The sequence below is a fragment of the Typopeltis vanoorti genome, chromosome 18 (assembly GCF_054136105.1).
Source record: "Typopeltis vanoorti isolate ZY-2024b chromosome 18, IOZ_Tvanoo_1.0, whole genome shotgun sequence".
NCBI lineage: Eukaryota > Metazoa > Arthropoda > Arachnida > Uropygi > Thelyphonidae > Typopeltis > Typopeltis vanoorti.
This window is the reverse complement of record NC_143566.1, coordinates 48950214-48970943: the sequence shown is the minus strand read 5'-3', so window position 1 is coordinate 48970943 and position 20730 is coordinate 48950214. Positions and strand designations below refer to the sequence as shown.

General features: G+C 37.5%; 1 protein-coding gene across 1 annotated transcript; it reads right to left on the bottom strand.

The window, feature by feature from the left end:
- Positions 1–525: 525 nt before the first annotated feature.
- Positions 526–19958, bottom strand: LOC150096646 (15-hydroxyprostaglandin dehydrogenase [NAD(+)]-like). The gene is made up of 8 exons (XM_090408554.1): positions 19915–19958; positions 14549–14655; positions 11717–11840; positions 9971–10077; positions 7203–7299; positions 2910–2986; positions 1124–1266; positions 526–770 (listed from the first exon to the last, which is right to left on the bottom strand). The coding sequence occupies exons 2-8, from the start codon at positions 14639–14641 to the stop codon at positions 674–676; spliced, it is 738 nt and encodes a 245-aa protein (XP_090264680.1). The 5' UTR covers positions 14642–14655; positions 19915–19958; the 3' UTR covers positions 526–673.
- Between the last annotated feature and the right edge of the window lie 772 nt (positions 19959–20730).

Genomic DNA, 20730 nt, shown 5'->3' with positions numbered 1-20730 from the left:
TTGATATAAAATCTATTCATACTTTTTAATCAGTTCAATGTCTATTTTACTATAACATTTTTGATTTGTAACATGGATTGGTTTTAAATAATATTCTAATCGACATCATCGATATGAGCATATTTAACTACACGCAAATATACTTCGCAAACTAATCTTTACCTCAGAATACTTGCACACACAACACGTGTTCCATACATTATACGCCATGTCCATGCAGCCCTTCCTTTGTGACTTCGCTACACCAGTAGCCTCATAAGCAGAATAGGTTAGCGGTTCGTTTTATCCACATTTACCAGTGTATATTTACACAATTACACTGTATTAGTAAGTTGCCAAGATTATAGTGAAAGGTAATTTTTATTACCTTTATGAAAGTTCCACTAATAACGTTATTCAAAAATATGTTAATGTCTTGTATGTAATTTAACTTTATTGGGCTTGGGCTTAATAATCAGTAAGTATCGTAGAAATACAATAAATTAATTCCTTGGATAATACTGAAAATTAAATTTATTAGAAATATGAGGTTAATGTTTAATAATTAATTATTCTAAAGAAATACTAATTTGTCTTGTGGTTCTTACAATGCGTATTTACTTTTAAAAGTAAATAATAAGACAAGGAAATTTCTTCTTTAATCCTTCATCATTAGGAAAAGAAGAAATGTCTCTCACACATATTCGACGCAGTCCTTGGCCACTTTCAGAAGTGCTCCATTTTTGCCATCCTTTAATAGTTTCAGCACGGCTTCGGCAACATCAGAGGGACTGGAAAAAATAATAAATTAGAATAGCATAATCACATGAAATGTGTGAAAAATCTCATTAGTATTGTTTTAATATGGTTAAGGCAAGTTACTTCATTAAGTGAATTGCTGCATTTTTAATGTGTAAAATTACTTGATTAGTACCGCAAACATACACCGTTTCAGATATTATCTTGTTTAACATTATTTCATTAATAACCTTTAAGATTTATGATAATGAGAACAAGAAATAGAATATAAAATGCATATTTTGAGCGTTCGGTGGTTGAGCACCATCGAACGCTCTCTGAAAGAATACTGACTTTGCATTTAGCGCACTCTCACTGTAAAACTGTTCAGCTCTCGAAGGCTTACCGAATAACTGGGAATTCTCTTTCTATAAATGCAACCTCTTCACTGCTGAACTCCTTTATTCCTTCCCAGTACATATTGGTCTCTACTCCCCCTGGACAAACAGCGCACACCGACACTCCTGATTTGGCGAAGTAAAAATCACTCTGCAAAGAGAGAAAAAAAGAAAACAGTTAAAATATGTTGGTTTTCTATTAATTTTGCACGACGATAGCAGCTAATAAGTGTCATATTGAGAACACTTTACTTAAATAATAGCGTACGATTACTTTAGTATTGTATGAAAAATACGACCCCTCCCCCCTCCAAAAAAAAAAAAAACAGTTCAGGATGAACTACACATTATTATCCCCTAGTTAATTTTTCTTTCTGTCATTGCTGCAAATGGGAGTGATTAAGATATTTTTCGGGACTGCTTACACTTCGGTCTGGAATCCTGAAGTGTCCTCAGATCTTGTACTCTGAGTTGCACTGTTATCGTAGTAGGTCAGTTGGAATTATGGTCGAATTCGAGCTATGTGGAAGTATGTTATGTTTGTAAATTGTGTGTGTTCTTCTGAACCGACTGAGATAATTTTGGAAAATTCGACTACTTTCCGTTAAGGAAACTCTGGAAATTCAGATGGAAAGAAAAAAAAACTTATAAAGTTTTTTTTATAAGTTTTGAGCGGAATGGAGGTGTATACCACAATCATATCGTTCTGTCTTATTTTGATAAATCCACATTCACCTGAATCTTATGAAGCAAAATTTCACAAATACTTTATTAAAAAAAAACACAGGGAAATATCATGTGAGGTTTGCCTTAAAACGCGTATCATTATTATCACGCTCATTACTATTGTTATAGTCGAACATCCTTCAAACAGTACATCTTCATCATCTTCATACCATCAAATTGCCAATCCGTTCCACATTTCTTTAAAAACTTTGGATTTTTCTTGGGTTTCACATACTCCTAATGCACTCTTCACCCATCGCAAATTTTGATTTCTTATTTTACATGCCTACTTCATGCCCTTTCCTAAATCTAAATTTTTTCTAGCAAAGTCAGCGACATCGTGTGCCACATCAAACATCTCGCTTAAAAAAATGATCATAGTCCTAGACACAAATTCCATTATTTTTGTTATCCACAGCTTCACCTCTGCATCTAGCTTACGCCATTTTACAGGTTGTTTTGTTTAGACTGATTATATCTTTATTGGATTCTGCAATTTTCATCTTTCTTCCATCATTTCACTTATCATTTTCTCGATTGGAGATATGTGGTCCTATTTTTACGTGTGTTCTTTTGCTGTTTAATTAGAAAGTTACATCATCATAGATTGATCTTTAACAAAGCTCGATTCTAATCCAAGCAAATCTTTTTTTAAAATGCTGTTTTTAAATATTTTTGAATTAAACAATACTGACATATAATCTTAGAATATTGATAATATTATGTGAAAACTTGGCACTTCTTGTCACCTATGGAAATTTCAAGATTAGTATTATTATTATTATTATTATTATTATTATTATTATTATTATTATTATTATGTAACACCTCCAAGGGGTCCGATTACTCATTGCAAGAGGGCACTCTACTCTACTTCGCTAAATACATCCAACCGTCTCTCCTAGTGTTCAGTTCTCAAACTACATACAACCCTACAGTATTTTTGTCTGTAACGTGTATGTTCTTAATTTAATTTACAAATATTTCTAATGAAATACGGGTTGCAGTTTACTGATAGATTGATGAATAAATAAACACTTGAAAATGTCTACATATTGAACTACTTACTCCGAAACTGTAGGTCGCTCCAATCACGCCATACTTAGTTGCACTATAGACTGCATGCTTAGGAGATGGAATCAAACCTAAAAATAAATTAAAACGTTTGCTTTGTAAGCATTTTCACTTTCCTACGAAAATCCTTGAAGGGTTTAATAGGAATCTGAATTTAAGGAATCTTAAGTGTCGTTTTATAAAAATGGAATTCTCATCCAGAAAAACAAGAGAGCATCAACCATTTATATATATACAAATACCTTAAATATTGCATTGTATTAAAAATAAATAGTAGATCAGTGTAAAAAGCTAAATTTAACGTGCTTCTTTTGTAACTTTTATTAGTACACCCTCCACCAGTTTGATATCAGATGAGTCAAGTATTTCGAACCAGTCTTCTTTAATAACTGTTATTTCGCTGTTTTTTGCATGAATCCTACCTGATTTTCAAATTAATTTCAGGGGTGACTTATTATAGATAACCATTTTCTGCTGGCCAATAACCTTTTCCCACAACATTCTCCTCAAACTACGCAGCAATAGTACACACGCAGTATAACGAGGTACTTTGGTGCTTTTATTCGAAACATCGCCATGGACACGACTCGATAAATAACTTGAGATAAATAACCAGAATCTCATACAGGATTCGCCTGGACTTGCTTTCAGATTCAATGTGAGTAAGGCAGTTGGCATTGGATTCATGCTGTTATTTGAAATTATGTCCGAATCACGTCCTGTTAATTGCTGTGTTCAAACGGGCAGTGTTCCTGTTTTGAGCAGGAAAAATCCATCTACGTCCATGTAAGATCACTAACTCACCCTTAAGTGAAAACACTTATAACGCTTCTTCGTGTCCTGGACGGGATTTGGAAACAAGGCGTTTCCAAACAGAAGAGACACACGCCGATACTGACTGAGCTACAGAAATGTCCATTTTCTTCAGTTTTTTGCAATGGGAAACTGAAGAAAACTGAACTAAAGGAAACTTCAGAAATACCTACTTAGAAATGCAAGTCCTCGAGTAGTGTTTTGTATGCAGATTCTACAGGTATAGGTTGGACAAACGATCTCTCTCTCTCTCGAGTGCTTTTCACAGACGAAGCACTGTTCATGGAGGATGGTATTTGACGTTCCCATAAATAACTTAGAGGACCTTTCTGAGTTCAATATTCGTGGCATCGCAAACAGAAGTCCGAGGTCAAACTAACAGACCCGTACCATTACACCGCTACCTCCGAATTGAATAGTTGGGATTACGCACTCTAATAAGAGACGTTCGCCGGGTTTCGGCAACACCACTCACACCCGGCCATCTGCTCCGTTGAAGGTGTAAAGTGATTCGTCGTTCAATAACAAATCTTTCAAGATTCCACACCACTGTATGCGCTCTTGGCACCACTAAAGAGACGACGCTACATGGTGGGACGTACATATTGCATATTTCCTACGATGGAAACCCATCTTGTGAGTCTCGCTTCTGAATGTTTTTTGTGCATAGATTCGTGTTCCAGTTGATGCCCAGAACTCCGTAGTATAAGTTTTGGCTGACGAATGATGGCTTTTACATATTATTCGTAGCATCCTATAGTCATGTTTGGTGCGTGTGATGGGGCGTCTACTGCGGTAAATATTTGCACTTGACTCCCTTCGCTTCTATCAGAGTACAGTATCACTGGTTGTTGAAAAATTCGGCTATCACATGTCAACAATGTTCCGAACGTGGCATCCTATCACAATGCCTCTTTCAAACTCTGTCAGTTCCCTTCTCGCAGCCATTTCATCCGGACACAGTTGTACTGTCTTGGGAGCATCGTATTCCTCCACATTATACTGACTACAAACGAGTAACTTGTTTCACGGCACGATGCATCTTGCCTATGGGGGGGAGGGTGTCCATTGACTTCTTTCCAAGCAGTGGGCGCCAATCAAAATCCACATGAAGTTATTTAGTGAGAATTGTCCAATGATACCTACCATGAACGTACGGGTAGAATCCTTAGAGACAGATTTTAATACGACTGTGCTAAATACACTTGCAATACCTTCGTACCCTGACTTCTTGAGAAATCTGGCAACAAACATTTTGCCTGCTTAATTAATTAAACAATTACACCAGCTTCGGTCATCTGATCAAAATTCTTTGTTCTGGTGTGTGAGGCAACTTGAAATTATTGGTGTACTCTACTCCCAGTGGGGAATGTTCTTAAAGTGCAGGATTTGAACATGCATGCAGTACCATCAGACACTAGCCAGAAATTTTCTGCTGCTGAGACTACCAATCAGAAGCCTAAAACAGTTGTGTTGCAAGCAAACGAAGGTTATTTTGAACACTTTCTGAATGAAACACTGTAGGGGTGAAGGTTTCTCATTTCCATTTATCAATGGATTTACGTTTATTTCTCGACATTTTGCCTTCTTTCGGCATTGCTTGTTATTGGCATTAAAAAAAAGTACACGAACTTTTTATATATGAGGTGATCCTGGTATAATTTCGTCCTTTCCCTTAAAAATGATGATCCCATCTACGGGGGGGGGGGCACAGTTCGTTAAATATAATTCGTGGATCCACTAGAGTCTTCTACGTATACCACAGATATTATACACGCACGCGACATATAAACGATACTACTTAATTGTCTGTACTTTGGAGTCTATAGAAAGTCAACTCCAGCTCTTAATATCTTATTAACTTTCAAAAAATCAAAACTGGAATCTGAAATATTTCTTTCGGAACAGCACTTATCGTGTTTAATAACTGATTATCTACTTAAATATATATTCTAACCAGTAGCGCACTCAGGATTTAAACTGGAAGGGATGGGGTTCTAAGTATAGCAGACGATTTGCGAATACACACTACGTATCTCATACGACCTATGACTGGGCATCTGCAATTATCGCTAATTCATAATTAGTATAGAAATAGAAGACACGACACAACATAAATATAAAAAAAAAGAATTTTAATTAGGAAAAGATTTTTTGAAAATTATTCAAATTAAGTGGATATTGACTCCAACATTATTTCTTAGTCGATTAAGAAACTCTAAGATAGAAAATCTAACAGTTCCATGCCGAATTTAAAACCTATAAAGGTTTGGCGAGTCCACGCGTAAGCCAAGTAGTACTTGCCGTGGCAACTCGTAGTAAAGGTGGAGAAGCTTTAATCACTGTTCTTAGTATTTGCATCGCCGAAGTGAAGTCTTTTGACTCTTTATCTCAGATTTTTTGAAACTTTTCTAGTTTTTTTCTTTTTCTTTGGGGCCTCTTGGCTCCCCTCTCAGTCTGCCACTTCCCTTAATTGACTCTCCCTCCTTCCCTCCTCTGAAGTAGCTTTTAAGTTAACTGAATTTTGCTATGAAGCGGCTGATTTCGACAACTCTTTAGTTGAACATTTCAAAGTGGAATTCTTTGAGTTGAGCATCTCTGCGCTCCGTATAATAACTATCTAGAAATATGTGAGAAAAGGAAATACTGGTGGTAGTATTTATGGATAACAAGTCAATTAAAAGCATTTGGTCTGTGTAGCTCAGTGAGAAGTGTCGCTTGTGTCCTCTGCACTTGGTCGCTCGAAGTCAGACTAAGTTCGAGTCTAGTCGCCGACTAGAGGAACTTTTTCTAAGCCTTTCTTCGGCCGATTCCCGAGTTAGTCGATCCCTGACATGGGCATGCGAGTTTTTCCTCACAGAAACTCGAGTTTTTGGTTCCATAAACTCAAGAAAATAATTCCATAAACTCAAGATAATGTGTACCCACATTATTTCAGACAGTAACATATCTTGTTAGGGTTAGATATCAAGAGATGGCAGCACTTGTCTGCCAACCTCTTCATCAGTGGCTGCTGTAATTAGTGATAGACATGGGCCAGCTATCTCCGATTGGCTACCGGTGGAGATTGAACTGCCCACTCAGTATCCAAAAGCTAGATAGGGTATAATGGTCTTGCCTACTCCCTATAAGGGAATAAAAGGCGTTAGCTGATTTTTTTTAAGCATTTGGAATATTTGATAATGGGCCATTGACAAAAGGCGCTTGTCTATGCCTGCAAATATTATTTTTTTTAATTAATTGAGAATAGAAGTGTCGTTAAATTTTTGGATGAATTCAAAGACTTAAAGAGCTTGAATGCTGGATTTATTGGATTTTCGATTTTCCATTCTACCACTGCCTCAATTTTTTAATTTGTTAAGTAGGTGTTCAAAATTTCCTTGTGGAATTTGAAAGGAATGTGGTTTCCTTGTATTTTTACTTGAGTAAGAATTTGAATGACATCAGAAAAATGTCAAATTTCGTTAGTATTACCTGCCAGGGAGGCTGTATTGATTATTCTTCCACCATGTCCACCTTGGTCTTTTCCCATGAATCGCAATCCCAGCTGAGTCCCACGCACCACACCTTTCTGAAAATAACAGAGAGAGACAGTTATAGGGTGGAATTTGAATTTGTACTTTCCTATAAAGAGGGGTCCATTTTGGGGTGATGGAAGACAAATACGTCTATGTAAATATACATTATGAATACGGTGGGGGGGATGCTACTTTTAACAAACAAAATTGACTTCTCTTTTCAAAAAGTGCATCATATAGTATTAACAATAAATTTTATTTATGACTTCTACTCGTATGTATGTATGTATGTATGTATGTATGTGTGTGTGTGTGTGTGTGTATTAAATAATCATTTATTACTATTATTGACTTTCCAGAAGCCTTCAGTTCATCACATGGAGAAACCTTATGAACTGCACGAATTACCACAAATTCCACTTTATGTATAACTTACATGTCATACTACGAAAAATGTGTTCCACGTCGGTTTATATATAAGAGGGGAAAACCAAAATTCTCCAAGGGATAAAATATCTCAGATGATGAGCGAATGATGTATCGCAAGAATCGGAAAGCTTCCCACAACTGATACTTCGGGATATAGAAAAATAGTATTTTTAGTATTTTGGAGCTTCTCAAGATACAGACCGAAATATGAATAGTGCAGGAATAGCCCGGGCCTCTGGCCTACGCTCTTCTTCTTCTTCTGTACATCGAGTTTCTTCTCTCTCTCTAAATGCAAAGCCTCTCCGTAGTTTTGCTGACGACAATTTTCTCCAATCTTCTTCATTCTAGAAACCTTGTACGGAGTACTCAAATAATTCAAGCTTCAAGATATTCCTTAACCAATATCTTAAATAGATCCTCTCAGAGTGCGAGTGAACTTCAACGATATGAAAACAGTCCTGTTTATTTCTATAAAGAAAGATCTTTACTTTGCTCCCTCTTACATTTTGATAATGTTGCGATCTCCAGATTTATGATCTGTTTTCTTTTGAGCTTTAGTTGACTTGCGCATCAAGCTTATTCCTTCTAACTGCCGCTGTGCCGCCGATGTACAAAGTATACAAAATTTACCTCCCAACGCACTCCCTGTTGGCTGGTTTGTTCGTATGGGTTAGCTTCTCTAAGTTCACATTGACAGATTTTCTTTTTCCTCCATCTTCTTAGATCTTTCTTTTTCATTTTTTAAATATTTGTTCACATATACGTTTATATACAAAACTCACAACAGTACTAACATCTTCAGCAAACTGCATCTATCCATTCGACCTAAATCATTGTATTCAAATATTACTACTACTATTAATAATAATAATTCATAATATCTTCCGGTCAAGTCGCCTAATTACCTTTGAGAAGATGGTTTTTAAAAGACTGTCCTGTAAGTATTAATACCTTCCATACAAGTCAACAAATTTCCTATCTATATCATTAAAGTAATTTTATCTGTAAATAATGGTGATTGTAGTGCAGTTTAGTGTAAATTATAAAATTATCCATATGCTATATTTAATCTGTAATCAAATTATGCTTTAATTAACAATTTAGTTAATATGGTTGTTGCTTATAGTTATCGGAACTCCAAAATTCCATTGCGTCTCCTTACAAATGATTTCTTTGCGAACTTGTTCACTGATTCAGGCGGCTGAGGAGTTTTATGAAAATTACTTCACGGAATAGATTTAGACAAGATTTCCTTCAAACCATCTTATATAATTGAATGTCTAAATGTATCCGACCAGTTATTTTCATAAAACATTGCGCTTGGAATTCATTTAAAAGACCAGAATATTTTTTAAATAAACATATTATGCGATATTCTTGCATAATTTAATATTTACTTTTTATAAAAAAATTAATACCTAAATTTTCATCAAACACTGGAATCAGATCAAATCTAATGAATAATAGAAGGAAATCGATAACATCTTTAATCATTTGGGATCATAAGTAGCAGGTAGGCATATCTACTTTTTGTTCGTGAACACGTGTTGTCGGATTAATAAATCCGAGCGTTGTGGATTTTGTATTAGCGTGATTACTTCCATTATGCAGTGAAGATTCCCAGGTAGCACTCCCGAATTCTGTTAATATTTCGTGTAAGTTGTTTTTTTTTTACAACAAAATTCCAATTTGATATGGCCTAATCGTTATCTTCCATTAGGCTTAAATTCCCTTCTTTCCTCCGCATTCGCCCCTTAGGACAGGTTTAATTCCTCCATCAAGGTCGAATAATTACTATCACATTGGGCGTCTAGGTAGTGATGACGATCCCTTATTAATTTCTGTAGACATCCGAGACCCAATCTTCTCTGTTAGATTTATGAACGTGTTGTTTCAGATAACTGTGAAAGAGACTTTCTATTAAGAGCACATTTAAACTTAACAGATGAGACCTGCCAATAGTGCTTTCATAACGTTCATATATTTAGTATTATGCCATTCTGGTTGGCCAAGTGCTTAGCGTATCCACTCTCCAACCGACGGGCTGTCGGTTCGAATCCTGCTGTGCACATGGATGCTTGTGATTGTCTTTAGACAGAGATGAATTTCATCGGCCGTGTGAGACCACTACCCAGCTTATTAGAGGCGTGAAGTGAAATCAAAAAGTTATATGTAAAAAATAAATATGTAGAAAATTCAAAATAAATCAATAAAAACCCTTAACACGGCACGAATGTATTACAAGGTTTACAAATCAACCTTTCGTGGTTGAAAGCAACATCAAACATTACTTACCAGATTAACATCCACCATCTTTTGCCAGTTCTTTTCTGAACATATTCCAGCGTTGTTAGCGAGAATGTCCACCCGATCCATCTTTGCCATCACCTCCTGAAACACACCTTCAGATGAAAAAGGAAAAAAAACCGAATAATTACTCCTCTGTATGCATGATTCCACTATTACAGCAAGTATTTATATATATATATATATATATATATATATATATATATATATATTATTATATATCTTATTTCTCATCCCTAATTGCTCTACTGATAAGAAATTAAGACACACACGGACAAAGAAATTAGCGCACCAAGAAGGAAGCATAGGATTCAACTTAAATTTTATTGGTTAATGATACAGGCGAGTGATGCATATGATGGCAAAAAATAGAGCTGAAGGACAATTTCAAAGGGATCTGTGGTACACAATCCGGTCATCATCAATAGCGCATTGCACCGCCTCGTGGGGAGTTACATGCTGCAATACGGTCCGGCATGGTGGCGAATAGACGCCTGATGTTGTCCTGCGGCAGACTGGCCCACACGTATTGGATGCTGTGCTCCAAATCCCGGATATTGTGGCATGGTGGGAGCTGCTGTTTCAGCTGCTCCCAAACATGCTCGATAGCGGACAAGTCCGGGGAGCGGGCAGACCATGGAAGTGTCTGTCCACGACGTAGGCAGGCCTGGGCAACCAGAGCCATGTGCGGACGGGCATTATTCTGCTGGTATAGTACTCCTGGTATCCCGGCCACGAATGGGAAAACGTGGGGGCCGTACGATGTCGTCGACATACCGCTGCCCCGTCAATGCGCCACGTACCATTACGAGGGGTGATCGGCTATCGTAGGCTATGGCTCCCCCAGACCATAATGCCTGCAGTGCGGCGCTCGATAGCGAGGTCGGGATTGTGTCCTTGACCAGGGGTCCTCCACAACCGGACACGATGATCATCTATCCCCAATACGAAGCGGCACTCATCGCTGAAGACCACACATCGCCAGTTTGTGGCGTTCCACGTTACTCTCGCCTGGCACCACTGCAAACGGAGTCAGCGATGTTGCGGTGGTAATGGGAGCACACGTAAGGTGGTTGGGATCGTAGATTTGCCTCCGCGAGGCGTCGGGAAATGGTTCATGGGCACACAGGAGCCCCTACATCTGCCTGTATAGTGGACCTGGTCACCGTGGGATCCCTCCGTGCTTGCCGCACGATCCGTCGAACCTCTCTAGCGTTGGTCCTCCTGATCCAACCGGTGCCGCTCTGCCATGTGGAAGTGCCGGAACGTGTCCACAGCTCCCAACACTGTCGGATGGTCAGAACGGTTCATGTGCACGCCTATACGACGTGCCAACCACCCTCCGGTTTTCAGGCCGATGATCATGCCTCTGTCAAAGTCCGTAAGTTGCTTAAATCGATGTCTCTGGCATCTACCCGACATTATTGTCACTCTGTACTCTGGCTTGCGTCGGCCGGTGCTTTTCGCTTTAATCGGCTATCGACTACACGCTGGCTTTATAAGGCTGCCGGTTCGTGCTTGCAACACCACAGCAGGGTGTGTGGGCATACTCAATCGCACCAAACTTGGATCATTTGCATACCACCCCGCACTCTAGCTATTTGCTTAGTTTCGCCGTTGTACCATGTTTTCTTCCAGGTGCGCTAATTTCTTTGTCCGTGTGTGTATTTTATCAATTTGTTATTTAGTAAAAAAAAAAAAAAAAAACAATTAAATAGCTAAAGCATTATTTACCTTCGAATTCCTCGTCGGAGGTGACATCGCATTTCACGAACATTGCAGTTCCTTTTCCGTGTTTTTCATTGATCTCGGCAGTAGTGGACTGACCTTTCTCCACGATCACGTCTGCTATACACACCTAAATTAACATCGAATATTTATTTTGTTTCTATGAAAAAAAGAAATAATCTGTTGGCATATAAAGGTACAAATCACCTTCGAAATCGAAGGTGATTTTATACCCTTATTTTATTTTATTTTTATTTTTTACAAAATTCCCTCTCACGTTGTGAATTTACAGGACAGATTATATTGATACAAGACAGTCTTTCCTCAGTAAAGAGGATGGCTATCATTTCGTTGAAGTGAAATGTTTTCTTTCACTTTGAATTATCGAGATTATCTTTACAAAGAGCTTAAGTAGCCTCGTTTTGTATCGGCGGTACAAAATTTTTTGATTAGAGATCTGTATTCGGATATCATCTAGGAGGCGGAGAACGTTTATAAGGTGTTTTCAACTAACACTAGGCCAATGTTATATGAATGTATCAAGGATTTACTTCCAGAAACTTGGGTGTTTCGTCCCCGAAAATAGGGAAATCTGCCACCTGTCTAAGAATCTCCAATTGGCACACCTAGGCAGATTGAAATAATCGGCTCTATCTTGACATGATTTATGCTTATGATAAAACTAAGTTGTTTGAACGTATCGTGTCCAAACTTAACACTTAACATCTTAAGAACAAGATGAGATAAGATTTGCTTTTTTTTAATGTGACGAAATCGCATAAATTTATAAGAATAATTAATATAATAACATTTTATTTACTACTAGGATGGTTGAAGACTACTACGTCTTGCTTACAACCATTAAAATTCCATATTCTTTTCAAAAATATTTGTAGAAGAACTCAGTTCCAACCTTAGCGGATTCAACCTCAATAATCATGTGTGATTTACAAAACCCCGTTTATTTTTAACTGAAAACCTTGTCCTACTTATTAACTCTTCAGTTGTATTTTAAAGACGCACTTTTACACTAACGCTTAACCCTATTAGATAAACACTTAATTCCTTGTTGCAGCATCATAAGTGTTCATACTCCGTAGTTCACCCGATATTGATGATCATCATCAGTTGTCGATACGGCTAAACGAGTTCCGTCTGTGTTTGGTACAACTTACAAATTAACTCATCTGAGGATGTGTTAGCCTATCATTTAGAAGTGTAAGGTTTTTCCCTACTGAAATCTTACATATAACACTTGAAGCAGAGTCAGCTGCTCTCATGCGAGAATTGCGGACGTTTTTTTTTTTTCCCAGAAATCCTTGTTGTTTTTTTTTTAATCACAGAATACTGACAACAAACCACACCTTTGCAAACATTATACCCTCGAAACGTTAATTGCTTCTGTGGTAATAACCAACTATGCCACTATGTATGGTCTTAGAAGTTACTCAGACCACAGGATTTATTAATTACGATTGCACTTGAGTGTTGCTTCGAGGCAGTCTACTGCCGATTTGAATAAGCTGCTTTCTGCATTATCGTCACTCGCCTGTTTCTGGTAGTTTCCATTTATTAGGATAACACTCCGAATATTTTGGTCACTGAGTGTATATTTGTTTCATAGCTGCACAGCTAAAAGCATTTTTAAAGTATCTTTTGTTACTTAAATCGATTTCTTTCTTTCCTTAAATTTGATTCCGGATATTCACAATTGACTGCCTGTGTGGAGAAGCCTGATCATTCACCATAACAGGAATCTCCACATCCAATGACGCAAGTACACATTTGTTAACCATTATCAAAAGTGCGCCTGATACAAGTTAAGATTTCTCCCACAATGATCGATGAGCCAGAGTACGGATATGACCACGTAAGAATTTGTATGTAAACTGTTTTGTTTGTATTCAAACTAGTAGCGAATCTTCGAAGATTTCTGGTAAATTTTGGGTTTGTTTTGGTTTTGATTACAACCGAAATAAGCGAATTCTGTAGGGCCAAATGTGGAGAATCAGTGTGTAAAGTGGGGGGGGGTGATTTTGTATACATCTGCATATTTCATATATCTACGATATATATTACTGTATACTACATTGTTAGTAAGAATCCTCTGTATAGCTTACTTCTATACTATATGTGATGGAACTATATCAATGCATTAATGGTCGCCATTGCTTTTAATTATTTTCATTTTTATTTATCGAATGGTTTTTGTATATACATTGAACATTAACCCTCTTCGAACTTCCGTAAATTATAAATTCGTACTGATTTCTTCACCATTATAGTCGGTGTTTTCTTTACTTGTAATCAATAAAAATCTTTTTTTTAAATTAAAAAAAAAATAATAAGTTTTGCAGTTCGAGTAATTTGTGATTATGAGATCGCCCAATCGTTGTCAAAACTGGATTCATAAGAGTCAAGTGAACTTGCCTATTACTTGTTATTAAGTAGTCTAATTGTATACAGAAAATCCGATGGGAAATATACTTTTCCTTGTTGTTTATGTTCCTATTGCCTCAAGTTCAATAACCCGATGGGCTCGTTTTCCTTGAAAATGACTAAACAAATAAAATAATTGTGTTGGCCGGAATTCAGATTTCTTTGCTATGTATTACACAAGAACTCCCACTAGCAAATAAGGAAAATAAACGCACCCTATAATCTTTCAGCAAAGAATCGAAACTATTTTGATTTCAAGCCATCTTCGTTTGAAACAAAAATTCTTCTATTTCAGTACAAATATATTTAGCATTATTGTTAAAACATCCACTTTAAAAATAACTAAATACTCAGTTGCTTTACTACAATTTCCTGTTACATAAAATTTTGTGAGCTTACCTTGCAACCATGATTGGCAAGAGCCTCGCAAATTGCTTTCCCTATTCCATTAGCACCTCCTGTGACGATGGCGACTTTTCCTCGGAGCTCCATTGTGCCGTGCAATTCTGAAAATAGTAGAATACTTTGAATATTCAGTTATATATGAAATTTGCTTATTAGAGACTTGAAGTGACTAAAGCCATGTTTGTCTCTAGAGCTAGTGTTCAGGATTCTGTTTCCTACTCTCTCTTCCCAAATGGGGCAAGAATGATATTCTCAATGAAATACCAATCACACTGAAGGGGCCCGTACTCTATCCCATTAGAAGGCACAGTAGTAAAATGGTTCCGCAGGCCTGCCCCTGTTTAATGCACTGGCCAGCCAACAACAATTAATTCTTATAAAAAAAAAATTTCCACATCCACTTCACCTAAGCAGCAACATCAAACGATGTGTGCTCCACCACCTACAATCGTCTAAAACAAAATTACTATTCCTAACAGAACCCCAATTTTAACCTCAATAACGACTGTCCATCTCAACTGCCGAAACTACACATTACACAATTCTTGACGCCACAAGGTCAACACTTGTGCATTAATCAGAACTGACACACTATACGAGAGATGGCAAGACCACGAATCTCCACTGTTTGATCCACTTTGGCTCAAAATGTCCCTATCAAACCATTTGCCCTTTTCATATGCTTTCTGTTTATCGCTCCACAAACTTCGTTAACCACTCTGACCTTTTCAATTATCTCTCTTTAAGCTCAACTTTCTACAGTCAAAATATCCCAAAAGTGAGGTCATCCTGCTTGGGACTTCAGCTTCCACAATTTATATTAGCTCCAGTTTCATCAATCAAGCAGACTGGGATAACGGGGCTTGCCATTAGCAATGACCCATCATAGATCATCAATTTTCCTTCCAGAATACCTGACATTTCCCTTCAATTTGCATACGAGCTTAACCTCTAACAGGCTCCCCTTCTAAGTATACTGTGGATGTCAATTCCCTACAAACTCATACAAATCTCTTTTGTCACATAACAGCCTTCACTCACAGACTTTAATGTAACTAAAACACCAGTTCTCAATCTCTTGTTCTTTGGGAATACAAGGGCGCGAAATTGGACGACCTCTGTGGCTTCTATTCCTCCTTCCCAAGTCCAACTACTGCTTTAGTTCCTGTAATCCAAAGACATCCTCTGACCTAATAACAGAAATCACCATCACATAAATGAAGACTTTCATCCCTTATTCAAATCCTCAACTACCATCCAAGTCTTCGTTCTAAAAATGTGCCACCGTAGTAAAATAAAAAAAACCTCTGTATACCACGAACGGTTCGATACCAAAACGCCAGCTGTTTACTTTGCCTATGCTGCAGCTCTCAACAGCTGTAAAAGAATCATTACTAAATCAAATCAGAACTTTGAAAGGCCAAATGCTGCAAACTCGCATCCTTCCCAAAGGCAGTCACTGCTTCTATCTCCCCCCTTTGTCGAGGCCACTGGGAGTACCTTTTGCCCACCTACGTTTTCACCACTCTACATCCGGATGGTACCGTAGTTACTTCACCTAAAAACAATTACTGGCATCACTCTTCTCTTTCAATTCCTGCATTAACGACCTGGGCAAAGTTCCCTCCACTCTCACAAGAACAGCTTTCCCATATCACTCATAAAGAAATCCAAACAATCCTTAGTAACCTGAACAAAAACAAGCCATCTGGTCCTGATGGTATTCCACCTTCTGTGTTAAAAATTGTGCCTGCCCCAGAAATAACACCTACCTTGTATCGCCTACTCAATCTATCCTATTCAACTGGCATCTACCCTACAATATGAAAACAGGCCCATACACAGCCCTCCCAAAGAAACGTGATAAAGGTCCAACAAACTACCGTCCAATTGCTGTCACTTCTCTCTGAAATTATGGACAAGGTCATCATCAACCAACTCTTGAACCACCTACCAACTAATCAGTGACCCGCAGTAACAGATTCCGCCACTCGCCATCTACAACTGATCTTCTTGCTTTCACCACCCCCGTCTGGAATGAAGCCATGGAAAAATTTGGAAAAACTCAAATGTTTGCCTTTGACATTTCAAAGGCATTCGATCGGGTTTGGCACAGGGGTATACTTAGCAAATTGCCATCCTATGGCCTGCCTTCTACACTCTGCAACTGGTTGCTAAGTATCATGGTGGGCGGTTTCCTCTCCTCAGATTTCTCCATCAATGCAGAAGTATCCCAGAGAATTCCCTTCTTTCTCCTCTTCCTCTTGTATATAAATAACCTGCTCTCACAGGCGTTCGATCCTATCCTATTCATAGCTTTGCTGATGACGGAATGCTCCATTCCTCCTTTCCTTTGACAAACCTTGTAGTGCTGAAGTATTAGAAACCTCAAGATGCACCACGACCAGCGGCCGCCTGAACTCCGATCTCCTAACGATATCCCAGTGGATAAGGACAACCTTGTAGACTTCAATGCAACCAAAACGCAGTGCTGACTGATCTCTCACAAGAAAGAGCTCGCATCCCTCCCTTACTTTCAGTCATACTGAGATTTCTAAACAAAATCAGATTTCCGTTCTTGAAATGACGTATACCCCGAACTTCCCTGGCACAAACGTATTTCAACTACGGCTTCTGCAGCAGCCAAAAATCTTGGTGTACTTTTTCGCACAAGACACTACTTCACTTTCGCAGCTGCTAACTCTGTACATATTCCAAATTATTGCTAAAATGTTATGAATCGCTAATATTGCTCCCATGTTTGTATTGGTACACGAAAGTAGTCTCTAGGTTTGCTTGATCCTATCCAGAAGAGGGCACTCTGTTTAATTAATCATCTCACATATCCACTTCAGTATCTTTCTCACAGACGTTCCGTTTCAGCTCTGTGCTTCTTCTACAGATGCTTTCATAGAAAGTGCTCTGCTGAATTGACCTCGATAATTCCTTCAAAATCATTAGAACAAGAGCCACTGCTAATTAACAACTTTTACAGTCCATCTATAAACTAACTGAACCAACTTCCCAGACTCCTCTTTCATTCCATCTACTTCTGTCCTTTTGAATAGTCTCTCGCTCTCTCTCTCTCTCTCTATCTCTCTCTCACTCTGCCTTCCCTAAAAATTACTATCCTGAGCTATTCAAACAAAATGTGAAGATATTCCTCCTTTCTTCTTTAACTCTTGCCCACACATGGCACCTCATAAAGGCTTGTGGCCTTTACGAGGTGGATCATTTACGCGTATATGTATATATATATAATTTGTGTGTGGAGTGTCCTAGGTTCGATTCTCGTTGGCGACATGAGGAGCTTAAGGATCTTCCTCAGCCATTGCCAAGTTAGCCGGTCTTGGGCATGGACAGGACAGCAGGGTTTTTTCCGCCACTTTATCGGGGGTTTTCATCCCGAAAGCCGGCCCACCCTGATTTCACAGGACACAGTCTTAGGATATAGTACGACAAGAAAGGCAACGGTGGAGTATATATAGCTGCCCATAAAGAGCCGAAAGGCTATAACCTCAGCAACATATATATATAGGTAGAGCGAATGAAATGAGCTGTTAAAACTTTCGTACTGATATTCCAGCACATCGCTCTACAGATGGAAATGTAAAATGAGGTTTCCATATAAATATATATAAAAGATGCGAGGAAATAAAATAACCTAGTTTTTTTTTTAAATTATCCTCTATAATGTACGGTTGTTTTATTAGCACTATCTGTTCTTTACTGGATAAAGTTGGTGTAATTGAAACTAGGAGACTCCAAGATGCCCTTTGGTTGGATAGAACTGTATTTGACTGACCTCAATAATAACCTTTATTAATGCTTTTCAGTCGAAGATGAGTTAGCCGGTCTCGTAACGTGTGGGAGGAATTTTGCTCTCGCAACTGAGGTTTCGCTTTATGCATAACCGACAGACTGAAGTACACACGTATTTTGTATGACTCGTTCTTAATACACGATTCTCGCAACCTGCCGTTGCGAGGTGAAATGTTACTCAACCCTGTTATCTATTGAAAAAAGTAACGTGTTTGATAAGTGGATAAGGCTGATTGCTTTCTCTTACGACAATCGTTTTGAATGATGGATAAACCATTGTCCATGAACTACTCGTATGGATAACGAATAAAAAACCTTTTGTTCTCTTTTTAATTATCTCTTTTAACTACATCAGGTACATCATAGATCCTTTGGTAAGCATTATTCAACTTCTCCGAATAGTAAAACAAAGGAGTCTTTCGTGCGACTTGAGTTCCTCTTGCCTCTGTTATTACCTGAGAATTGCAGTTGAATGTTTGAAATGCAGCCAAACTCAATAACAGTGTTGAATTCTGCGTACTATTTATTCACATAAGAAACGTAGAGATAATAAACGCCTGTTTAGTATATACCCAATAAACTAAAAATGTATTTAGCTGCTTTCCTAATTAGTTCGTCTAAATAAGGTTTTAGCTTGGAGTCCGCATTAAACTTTTTTTTTACCAGCATGGCTCACTCCGCATAAATATTAGAAGAATTTGTGAAAAGTCCGAAGAAAAATAAATTAAAAATAAAAATAAATAATAAGATAATTTAACCACGATGCCGAAATCCGCAAGACAGAATATTTCACAGAAAGGTTTACTTAAAAGATTAATCATTTTACATTATTAGTTAAAACCTTTCGTTTATTGGTCTTAGTTTTATTGAAAAATTTAAATATTGAGAAAAATTCTGAAATAGATAGAATTACTGTAGAATTGTAAAAACAGTGAAGAAATTTATTAAATAAAAGTTAAACTTTTCTGCCTGATTTTTCTTTAGAAATATCTCACTTCGCTTGTCCTTATCTTTCATAACACCCTGATCTCCAAACAAGTTCAGATCTTTTCCGTGTCTACTCACATCTCGCCATTCTTAGCATAAACACATCCCGGTCGTACGTCTTCTGGCCTCTGAAAATGGACCTTTCCCTCTAAAGATACCACTTGTCACCAGTAGAACCGCTGTAATTCTCAAACTGAGACCAAATTCTAAATATATTTTATATGGAAACCTCATAATTCTGTTGGTAAATACTCAAAATAACCGACCAAACGCGGACAATTGGATGTTTTCAACAAAATACGAGGAAAGCTTGTAATTTTGTTAAGAAATTAAGCAATCCCGACTTTATTGAAATCTTTCGTTACATTGAACCCCGAGTTTAATCGGTAATCTTCAGTTCGTAATGCAGGAAGTCCGATATAATATATTTTCAGAATTTTATAATATATATTACCGAAAATAGTATAACTACAGAGCTATGTGAACGCCTGGCATTGAACACTACGTAAATTTGAAACGAATGCCATAAAAATGAATAAAGGTCTGCTTACCTTTCGCTTCAGCACTCAGCCGCAAAGTCAAAACTTACGTACTGGTATTTTATTTTATTTTTTCCAGTGTGATAAAACAGGTATAAAAGACAAGGTCGTCGATAGGAAAACATCAAGAAGAGCATTGGTGCTTGAAAACTCACGTGACGATGTTGACAGATATTGATAAATTTAGCTTTTGACAGACACGAATAAATTCAGCTTTTTGTAGCATATTTAATGTAGAATTATGCAATGAGAATAAAAGTTGAAATGTTGCCCTTCTTTCTGCTTATTACAAAAGTAGATGGGGGGGTTTGAATTGGAATATTGCCCTTCGTTTACATAGTACGCTGATTTTAATTGCTGTTACCTCAACGTCGCTATTCCCACAATAGATTTTTAAAATCTATTAAATTAGTAACTGCTCCGTATCAGCAGTTCAGATACATTTGTGCTATTCGTAGCAATAGAGATGCTCGCAACAGTTTGGATCGTGAAAATCATAGCCTTGCTTCAAATTAAAGTTTATTTGTTTGTTTGTTTTTTCAAATCATTTTGTATTTTTGTCTGATTAATACTAGTTTTTTGTTAAAGTATTTCAACTGCTATGAAGTTGAAAAATGTCTTCTAGATGGGAAAGGTAATTCATTGCTGGATCGGGATTCTTCCATGGATAATGACAAAAAAAATTTTGAATGTTTACCGATCTGTGTAAAGACGTTTGAAAGAAATTAGTCCTCCAGTGTTTGTCATAAAAAGTAAGCATGCAGGCATTACTTATTGCCACATTTTACGTAACATCACAATTCTCAACTATTGCAATAGTACCAGATA